Raw genomic sequence first — 10,440 nt, forward strand, 5'->3', positions numbered from 1 at the left:
GCTGAAGCACGGTCATGGTGGGTTTCCACGTGCTGGGGTAGGCTAGGCAAATACCCAGAGGTAAGAAATGGAAGAGGGGTCCTTCCAAGCCATCTTCTGAAGTTTGACGTTAGGACTTGAGCTGGGGTAAGGCTCTTTTGAGGTACTTGGTCTAGAATAGCTGTGGTAGGAGCAGGAAAACCAGTTAGGACTGAGTTACCCTTGTGTCCAGGTAATAAAGGTGCCGTAATGATGACGGCAAGAAGTGAATGAATGTGAAATATATGTCACGGTGACATCCACAGGATTTGGTGATGGCCAGCAATGCAGAGGCCCACTTCCCTGGGCCCAAAGTGTGGGACACCTGAGGTCGCGGAGATGGTTCTCCAAGGTGTTTAGCCTTTTGCTAGAGACCGTGAGCGGCCGTGTAGGAAGAGAGCACTGAGCTGGGGAGGTCTTAGAGACCCAGGCTGGTATCCGGCTGGACCCTTAACCCAGGGCCCTTGGGCAAGGCCCTCAGAGCCTCTGTCCCCATACGTGAGCTGGTCCAGGAACGGCACAGAGTAGTGTCCAGGAGGGCTTCGTTGAAATGGAGTTTTCACTGAATGTCCTGATTTGGGGCTCCTCTTGAAAAGAAATCTGGCAACAAGGGCCTCTGCCCCACCCTGGCAAAACCGGGCTGGGGTCCTCTTGTCATCTGTCATCATGCTCGTCCTTCCTATAGCATTGAAATGGGGGTACGGGGCAGTGGGAGCGGGACCAAGAGGAGATGGTGCTTAAGATCTTTGGGGCAGGAGCTTCCTTTTGGCAGCAGAGCATTCCTGTGTTAAACATGGCAACCAAGCATGTCTGTGTCCTCCCTGCCTGGCCCCACAGGCATGTGTGTGGGGGCTCCCCAGGCTGAGTCCTCCCGCCCAGACCATTGGATTCAAGGCCTTCGGTCACCTCCTTGGGGTAAACGAACCAGATCCCAACAGAACAGCCAGGAGCCGGAAGTGTTCTACTTACTACCTTTTATTCTCACAGGAGCCACAGCCCTGAGGGCTGATGACAAGCTTGCTGTGCAGAGGGCACTGGGGTTGGCAGAGATTGAGGAGGGGTTATGGATGGAGAGGATGGTTCTTCCTGGGGAGTGATGCTGGGGAGAGGTAAGAGTGACTCGTGCCCCCAGTTACACAGGCTGAAAAGCCAGGGCTAAAGCCAGAGGGAGGGACAGCCACGGGGTTGGGCCTGGGGCTTGGGGGAGTATCATCCCTTCTCCCTGCACCGGTCCTCCTCGTCCATCGGTCTAGATCTTGGAGCTCCATGTTGGAGGCCTCTGTGCTGTTGGAAATGGCCGGTCTAGCTCCTGGTCCACCTCCTTGGGCCTCGTGTCCCTGCTGCTGGATGGAGGGCTGGGCAGCACATCCCTCCTGCACTGTTAATCTGTGCTGTTGTCATGTGATTTGTCCTGTCCAAGGAGGATGGAGAGCCGGCGCCAATCTCATGGAATGAGGTGCAGGGTGGGAGACAGCGGGGGCGGGAGGAATATGGGGCGAGGGTTGGGGGACGGGAGCAAGGAAACTGGTCATGCAGGGCTGGCTGTGTGCTGGTGTCTTCAATTGTTGTTCTCACATGACTACAGAGAGAGAAGCAGCAGGTTAGGGTTGGGGTCACCTGTGGTCCCTGCCCCTCCCCAGCATTCTGGGGCCTCAGTAGTCGAGGATTCTCCCTCCACTGCTTCCTGTTTGGGTACAAATACTGACATCAGACCCACCCACAACCCTGCTCCTCATTTCTGAAATGTCTCAGGGCGGTTGCAGAACAGACCAGGGTCATGCCATGCCAGGCATCCACACATGAGGGAGGTGGCCCAGCTGGGCACTGGCTGCCCCCTCAGGGACCCTCACCTGGGCCCAGATCCTGCTTGGTCACGCCCAGCCCGGATGACAGGTCCTCCATGTCCAGGGGCTCTGCAGAGGAGCAGCAAGGCCATTTGTGATTTGCAGGCCAGCTAGCACCCCCACTGGTAAGGGGCTAGTTCTTCCCCACCTGGCCTCAGGCCTGGCCTGGGAGAGCAGGCTCTGAGTGGAAGGATGCTTGCTGCGTGGCAGCAGTGAAGTGGGGGGGGATTGAGAGAAAGGCCAGGAAGGGATGATGAAATGCAATGAGTGTATCTGTAGGGCTTCTGGATAGTGCATGGATGAGTAAGAATCACAATGAAAGGATTAAAGGATAAATGAGCAAGATGAGTGGACTTAAGGAAAGAAATGATAGAGGGACAAACGTGAGGAATGCACAAGTAGGCGGGTGGACAAACGGGCGGACGCATGGCTGATTGGCTGCCCCTCTCCCCCCTGGAGCGACCACCTCAAGTGTCCTGGCCACATGTGTGCCAGGAGGGACCACTTGCCCCTCAGCCTTCCTGGTCCTTCCTGCTTCTTTGACAGTCCTTGGCACAGTGGCCACTGCTTACCACTGCAGTTACGGCGCTCGCGGCTTCTGGTGTGGGGGACCTCGGTGCCGTTGGGGAAGACGCACCAGCAGTAGCCGATGCTCCCATAGCACTGGAGCGGCATATAGTTGCCGTTCTCGTCGCACTTGGGCTTGAACATGCCCGGGTGGACGGCGGGGATGTGGCTGACCTCTTCCAGACACTTGGGCAATACTGAAGCGACAGGCATGGTGAAGACAGTGAGTGAGCAGGCTCTGGGCCAGGGTCTCAGCAGAACCAGAGATCCACATACCACTGCTGTGGGCCTAATGCCTTCTGCCCAAGCGACTGTGCTCACTCTACCCATTGCACAGATGGGGAAACTGAGGCCTGGGCCAACAAGGTCCAAGATCGCAAAGAGGAAGTGAATGGCTGTGGCGCATTCATCCCAGAACTTGATCTCTTTTCACACTCAATGCCTTTTAAAGTTTGGAATTGCATTTGTGATTCTGATTTCTAAGGAAAAACAATGAACACCTTGGTAAGTCTGAGCTTCTGTTACTGGGGGTGTACAAGCAGAAATGGGGTTTGTTTGTGGATGTTGTAGAGGGGATTCAAACAGCTGGGAGTTGGTCAAGATAACATCTTTAAGGTGCCTTCTATGAATCTGATGGAAAACTCGGAGGCTTCACAGGGTGGACCATTGATCTTCCACTTCTGAAACTGAAGCCCAGAGGGAAGAGATGCCCGAAGTTGCACGGCAGAGTATCACCAGGATTAAAACACGGCATTCAAAGGCTTTAGGGCTGAAAATCCTGGCACACATTATCCACGAGATGGAAAAACCCCAAGGGCCTCTTGTCTGGCCCCTGTAAGCGTGACCTCAGGGAGGTCTCTGGAGGGTGGGAAAGGCCACTGTGATGACTGCTGGTATGTTTCCAGTCGTTTCTGCTCCAGGCCCACTTGTGCAGTACCATCCTCCACAAGCGAGGTCACTTCTGAAGGGAGGCCTCTGTCCCCTGCAGGCCCTCAGATAGAATGGGGGCTGGGGGGGGCAGCCAAGTCCAGAAGGGACAGGCAGGACAGACAGGAGAGAGTTGAGAGAGGCTTGGAGAGGCCAGTACTTCAATCAGGGAGTGCTCTAAGCTCTAACCTCCGTAGCTCCAGGACAGCCCTGAGGGAGCTCCCAGAAGCCCTAGCACCCCAAGGCTCCCAGCTTCCTGTACCTTTTGGTGGAGCCTCAGTGGGCTTCTCCTCCAGTGAGTTCTTGCTCATTTCAAACAAGAGCCACTGATGCATCCAGTTCTCAAAGACCTAATGGGGACAGAGGCAGGGGGTCAGGCTCAACAGCTCCCTCCAACCCTGCCTGGCTTTGCCCCAGAGGTCAGAGATATGGAGGGCCAGGCAGGCCCCTACACCCCGGAATCCAGCTGCATCCTGGTTCCCATTTAGAGACCCACAGGGTTTGGTTGAGGTAGTTCCTCAACTCCAAGCACTTTCCCGTGTGTGTGGCTTTGTAAGTTCTGGGAAGCCTCTAACTTTCTGAGAATGGCTCCCCTAGCCCAGCCCTCACCCCCGTCTTCCCAGCCCTGCCCTAGTAAGCAGGAGAAGAAGGCACCAGTGCAGGGAGACCTACTGACCTTCCACTCCAGGCCCTCCATGGTGTTCTTAAGGTGTTTCAGGTTCTCTGGGAAGCTCCCCTTCAGCTGCGGGTACACCTTCAGGGGGTCAGCCCTCTGCAGGATAGCAGGGCAGGAAGGAAGGTTAAAAAGCTCCCTGGCCGGTGAGATGCAGTGTGTAGCCTATGTTCCCCTGGTCTTCATTCTGAGGGGTGGACCCAAGCTGCACCAAGCTTGGACCCTGGACCTCAGCCATGATGGAGCTGGGGGGAAATGAGGCGGTAAGGGCAGTCTAGCTGCTGCACAGCTCTAAGACCCCAGGGCTGGAAGGTGGGAGACCCAGGTTCCAGGCCCAGTTATACTAATAACCCCCAGTCTTTCTTCTACTCCTTGCAGATGCCTACTTATCTTTCAGGTTTCACTTCCTCCAGGCAGACTTCCTGGACCCCACCCCCAGCTAGGTTGGGTCCTGAGTCTCCTCACAAAGCCACCTGCATATCCCTCCTCACCTGTTCACTTTTCTATTTCCCATGCTAACCTGGGATCCCCATGGGATTGGGAGCTGGGTCTGATTGCTCCCTGTTGCGGGCCTAGAGCCTCGCACAGCTCCTGGCACAGAGAAGACATGCAGTAAAAACTTGGGATGGAAAAAACGGGCATCTTGAGCAAGACACTGCCAGGCTTTGGGCCTTGGTTTCTCCATCTCACACAAAACCAGGGAGTGGTGGGACGTGGAATACAGTATGTTTAAGGGCCACTCGTGTTCCTTCGCTCATCTGGTGAGCCCCTGCTGGATGTGTCCTGTGAGCAGGCCCATGCAGGCCTGGGAGCGCGGCCTTGCCGGGGCCTGCACGGGCCTGCACGGTGCACTCACCTGGAGCAGGTGCATCACGTGGTCCTCTGTCGAGTTGCCGTACTTGGTGGCGTTCTGCATGGGCTGTACAAGGAAGGATTGGGGTTACCAGTGCTGGCCCCCAGAGGAGGGGCCCGGGCACAGGCAGCAGCTGGGGCCTGGGTAAGGGCCTGGGGTCCCAGATGTGAGCAGCACCATTTCTGCCACCTCCAAATGTGAGAGCTCAAGCAAGTCATTTACCTACCTGCTTCAATGTCCCTATTGGTCAAATCTGCGCACACAGCCCCCTGGGCCTTTGTGGACAGCAGATAGTTTTGTGAACTGCAACATTATCCATACATGGTGAAGGCTTTGAGAATGGGTGGGGACTGTGAGATGCTATGGGACACGAGAAGCTCCGTGTAAACTGTGGAGGGCTGGGCCCCCCTCCCAGGAACAACCCCAAGGGGATCTTTCCTCCACCAGCCCTGGTGGGCCCTGGCCTCCCCCAGGAGTCAGGACCCCTTCCACACTGGGCTTTTCCTCAGTCAGCTGTTCTCCTGTCCTTTGGCACTTGCCCTCCATCCGGGTTAGATGACACTTTCCCTTCCACCGCCCTGGGGTTTCCTTACCCCCTCGAGCAGGCCGTCCATGGGCAGTGCCCGCATCAGCATGGGAGTGGCCATCCGCATCTTGCTCAAAGGCTTGGCAGCTAGAGGGTCAGGAGACACAGCATGAGTGTGGCCCCAGTGCCCAGGGACGAGGGTACTCATATCCAGGGACCAAGACCTCAGACCCCGATGAGGAGGGGCTGGAATTCCAGACCAGAGGGAGAGGACAGTGGGCCCAGCTAGGTGCAGGAATGGGGTCTCTGAGGTGAGGGATGGTGGGGGTTGTCACAACAGAGATGGAGCACGCACACTTGGGAAGCTTCATGCGCAGGTTCTCCAGCTGCAGGTTCTGTGAGGTGACTGTCAGCTTGTCCAGCCGGCCCTGCTGCTGATACAGGAAGTAGGCAGTGGTGGCCTGGCCAGCCAGGAGCAGAGCTACCAGGACAGAGAAGCCTGTGTACAGGGCTCCACGGCTGCACTTGCTGTTGGAGAGAGGGGGGGATACGTCAAAGGAGAGTTCATGGAGGTGGCTGCCCTTAGGACTGGCTGCGAGTGAGGGAATGTGTCCCCCATTTCCATCAGCCCACCCACTCCCTCAGCTACCCCTAACACACACTTTAGGCACAAACAAGTGCCTATGGACATGCAGCTTAAAGACATTCTCCCGGCCCCTCCCATTCCAACCATTGCTGGCCCTACAGTTGAAAACTTGGAGCTGCCGCTGGGCCCAGGCTGAGTGGGGAAGAGCCTCATTCCCACCTATGCAGTGAGGGGTTGACGTGGAGGGTCTCTCCAGGTTCCCTCTGCCAGGGCTGCCCTCAAGGGGAAGCAGCTTTTCACCCTCCTAGCCGCCCAACCCCTGCAGTGAAATCAGAGAAAAGGGAAGTGGGACCTGGACAGCAGAGCTTGCAGCCCACCTGAAAAAGAGAAGTGAGGCCTTGACATTTTAGGAGTAGGTTCGAGGCATCAGACAATGCCAGGCTGCAGCAGAGCCAGGCATCACCCACCACGGGGGGCACATTCTCTGCCCCAGACTCTGTGTGTCTTTGAGCAAGTCTCTGCCACTCTCTGGGCCTGTCACATGGGAACCTCTCACCTCAGCAATTCTAGGATTTGGTAGTTTTCTTCTTTGAAGTAAGAGCTAATGGCACAGAAGAATTTTGAATGGTAATATCCACTCAGGAGGGATTTCTGCAGGAGTATGGGGCCTGAACCTGTGTGACCTGGAAGAATCTCTCACACTCTCTGGACAGAATGGCTGCACAAGGAGCAATGGCCAGACAGACCTCAGGGAGCCTTAGCAGCTGTTGGCCTTGGATGCAGTTTGGGGGGCACATGCTTAAGTTACGGTGTGGGGGATGGAAGGATCTTGCTCCAGGACCCTGAGAGTTTCTGATCTGTTTTCTCCCATCTCCACCCAGGGGTGGGACTACCAGGACCCCACTGGAAACTGTCAGGCTGAGACTGCACCCTGTTTACTCTGGCAACCAGCAAGGAGGTTTAGGAAGCTCCAGGAGACCCTTTTGCCTAGTAACTCATGGCATCACAGACACAGCTCATTCTCATTGGCTTCCTGCTTGCAAGCCCTCTGTTTCTGGGCCAAGGTCCAGTCGAAGGGATTGTTATTCGGGAAAGCAAAAACCCTGTGTGGGGAAAAGGAGGAAAGCATACAGGAAGGGAAAACAAATCCCCTTTCTTGGCCTTTCCCAGGAACAGGGGTGGCCTGGCCTCTAAAGGTAGTGAAAAGCCCACCCAAGCCTGGGTCTTGCCTGGGTTCAAGGTCTCCAGCTCACTAGCTACATGCTCACTCCTTCGGCAAGCCCACACTCAGTCTAGTCCCAGCTCTGCCTCTCACCATGTGAACTTGGGGAAGCCCTTCCCTTCTCAGAACCTCAGTTTCTCATAAGGCCTAGGAATCCAGACACCCATATGTGGGGACAGAGCCCCAGAAAGCAGTTTCCAGGCTCTCGGCCTCACATAGAAACCTGCTGGCTCAGGTAGTAAATGGCCATCAACTGTGATTGCATGGCCATCAGCTGTGGCTAGTTGGCCATCAGCTGTAACCAGTGAGCCATTGGTCACTAATATAACTGCCGTGGCTAGGCTAGCAGAAAAATGGGTGCTAGCAAGAAGATGGTGGCTGAGCCTGCAAGTGGCGCAGTGAGGGTTGAGAACAGTGTGGCTCCTGCTTCCTGAGTCTCCAACCCAGCCGCCAGCGAGAGTATAGTGGTATGACTCCCCTACCCATGGCTCCGTGGGTGTTCCTTTTGTCCTCACCGTGTCCTGTGTTCCTATGTGGGGAGTGGGAGCTGAGACCCCGCAGGCCGCCCCGTGCAGGACACCGTATTAAAGTTAAGACCACATAGATTAGAGCTGCTCTGTTGCTCCCTTAGCTCAGGGACCAGGGACAAGTCAACCTCTCTGAGTAAACTGAGGTAAGAACATCTAGTCGACAGGTTGTTATATTAAATAAGATCATGAAGGTCAAGTTCTCACCTCCATTACTAACATATAGTTAGCACTCCACAAATAATACTGACTATTCCCAAGGGAGTTAACTTGAACATCTGGTTTCCTTCCTCTTTATATATCTTAAATGTCTGCCCCCTGGGTTCTGGATGAAAGCCAACTCATCACCCCTCTCTTCATTTCCTCCTTTCCACTGCCTCTTTCAATTAAAAAAAAAAAAAGGTAATTAGTCAAAGTCAAGAGCCAACCAAAACTAGCAGGAATAATGATGCAAATGTTGCCAGGCAGAAGTGTTCACGAAAGGGTCTGAAACTGGCTCAGGTCTGGAATGGCCTGAGCACACTGGGCCGTGCCAGTTTTAAAAGCAATAACTCAACTAAAAGGAAAACCAGACAAAGGTTTGATGAGGGGGCACCCTGAGCCCACACTGGGTCAGCAACTGGGTCTGAGCTCAAAGGGGTCCCACCTCTTTTCCCTGCAAATTGTACTTTTAGAAGGGGGCCAGATGGTAGTCAGGTCAAACTTTGAAACCAGAGTAGTCCTGGGTTCAAATTCTAGTTCCAGTATTTACTGGCTATAACTTAGGTAAGTCACCAAAAGGAGCCTCAATTTTCTCTTATGTAAAACTGGGGATAATGAAAGTATCTAACTCAGGGTTACTGTGAGAATTAGAATTGAGTTTAGCATTTAGTTACGTACCCAGCACATAACTAATCACAGTAATTACTAACAGTGGTTGAGAACTGGTAACAGGTACACAGTGAATGGAAACCATTATCATGACTGTTGTCATTGTTATTACATTACTGAGACCCAGAAAGAAGCAGTGATTTATCCAAGTCACAAGTGATAGTACAGACCTGTGCAAGAACGCCGGCCCTCCTAGCCATGGGATTCCCCAGGGTTTTCACAGGCCGCTGCTCTAATGGTCTGGATCTTGTTACCTGTACCCCAGAAGGCAGGTCCCCGTGACATCTCTGAGTGTCGCTCTCAAACCCCTTTTGCCTAGCAACAGCTGACATCACATCTAGCTGTAAGTCCTAGTAATTCACAAAGTACTTTTTGGAGATTGAGGGGTATGGGGGGCATTGGGGTAATTGCATTCTAGCCCCCCCCCCATTTTTTCAGGAAAGCATGTAGGTAAGGCCATCTAGGGGATGGGAGAAGGGGCTCAGGGTCCTCTGGATGTCCGTGCCGGCCCCTGACTGCAAAGGAGAGGGGCCCAGGCAGACGTGACGCACATCAGCACTCAGCCCCTTCTAGTAATGGACCAGAGCCCCTCCTTGACCTTTTTTGACCCCCCTTCCAACACCTCTCACTCCCTCCTGTGATGGCTGATATCTCCATCTACACCTGCAACTCTAATTCCCGTCATACAAACATGTACTATACCCATCCATGGTTGTTAGGAAAGAATTCCTCTGTGGTGAGCTGCTCTTCCATTCTTTTTTAGAAACACTATTTCTCCATCTAGGCTCCATAACATTTTCAAAATCTGGTCCAATATTTCTAACCTAGGGTTCACGGCTCAGCTTTAGGTGGGGGTGATCCATGAAGCCCCTGATACTGTATGAAACTCTAGGGACCATCCAGAGCTCTCCTCTGATTTTGAGCAGGGAAGCGCATGGTGGGAACAAAGTTAAAACCCCTGCCCTAGCGAAGCTCCCTTATTCTATAGGAAGGAGAACCGAAGCCCAGGGCAGGCCAGAGACTTGCTCAAAGTCACCCAGTGTTAAAGTCAGAGCCTGACTCCATGCCTCTGGTGACTCCTTCCCCAGCACCTGTGCACGTCTGTGCGGCCCAGGATTGGTGTGCTGTCTCCCGCAGCTTACACATACCTCTCCGGGGCCCCGGAGCGCTGGCCCAGCATGGGCAGTTGCTCATGGTTGGAGATGAGGTCTCGCTGGTCTTCCATGGTTCTGGCCTCTGGTCTTCCCCACGCCTGCTGCTGCTGCCGCTGCTGCTGCTGCCTGCGTGTCTGAGACCTGACTCCTTGGCTCACTTTTGAAGTTGGGGCTGAGGGGGAATCTGATTCGTCCACAGAAGGCCACTCCGCCCACCTAGTAGAAGTGGAAATGAAACCCACAAAGCTGGAAATACCCTGACTTGGGCAAAGCAGACTTTGACAGGCAGGATGGGGAGGGGAAGCTCCCCAAGCAGGTAGAAAGGCCGGCACATGTCCATTGGCTGCCCAGGGCCCTCGTCACCTGTTTCTGGGCAGACCTTTGGATTCATAAGTCTCTCTGGATATCCAAGAAATGTTCAGTCCCTAGACAGGAAATCACTTTGAAGCAGAAAATGCCTTTGTTTGTCTCCCTTTGTTTGTCTCCCTTTCTCACTGATAGATGAATGGGCACAGACAGGGGCTTCTCACCCTCTGTGAGCTCAGTCAAGTCCCTCTCCTCTCTGGTCTCATCTCAAAAACGGGAAGAAAGTTGGGTTCGGTGTTCCCTCTGCTCCCTTCTAGCCTGAGCATTTTATGAACCTGAGTCCATGGTTCTAAGGCTCCGGTACTAA

At 54.2% G+C, this 10,440-nt stretch overlaps 1 protein-coding gene across 1 annotated transcript; it reads right to left on the bottom strand.

Annotated features, from left to right (window-relative positions):
* Positions 1-975: 975 nt before the first annotated feature.
* CD74 (CD74 molecule) lies at positions 976-10,005 on the bottom strand. Its single transcript, XM_019734412.2, has 9 exons — positions 9,762-10,005; positions 5,764-5,936; positions 5,476-5,555; positions 4,886-4,948; positions 4,033-4,128; positions 3,619-3,706; positions 2,435-2,626; positions 1,869-1,931; positions 976-1,597 (listed from the first exon to the last, which is right to left on the bottom strand). Exons 1-9 carry the CDS (start codon positions 9,836-9,838, stop codon positions 1,590-1,592), a joined length of 840 nt encoding a protein of 279 aa, XP_019589971.1. The 5' UTR covers positions 9,839-10,005; the 3' UTR covers positions 976-1,589.
* Between the last annotated feature and the right edge of the window lie 435 nt (positions 10,006-10,440).

The sequence above is a fragment of the Rhinolophus sinicus genome, linkage group LG10, assembly GCF_036562045.2.
Source record: "Rhinolophus sinicus isolate RSC01 linkage group LG10, ASM3656204v1, whole genome shotgun sequence".
In the NCBI taxonomy this organism is placed as follows: domain Eukaryota; kingdom Metazoa; phylum Chordata; class Mammalia; order Chiroptera; family Rhinolophidae; genus Rhinolophus; species Rhinolophus sinicus.

Coding starts and splice junctions, on each gene's coding strand:
- CD74 (XM_019734412.2), bottom strand. CDS start 9,838: ATGGAAGACCAGCGAGACCTCATCTCCAACCATGAGCAACTGCCCATG. Junction 4,949..5,475: donor TGGACGGCCTGCTCGAGGGG/GTAAGGAAACCC, acceptor TTCCTTGTACAG/CCCATGCAGAACGCCACCAA. Junction 2,627..3,618: donor CACTGAGGCTCCACCAAAAG/GTACAGGAAGCT, acceptor CTGTCGCTTCAG/TATTGCCCAAGTGTCTGGAA.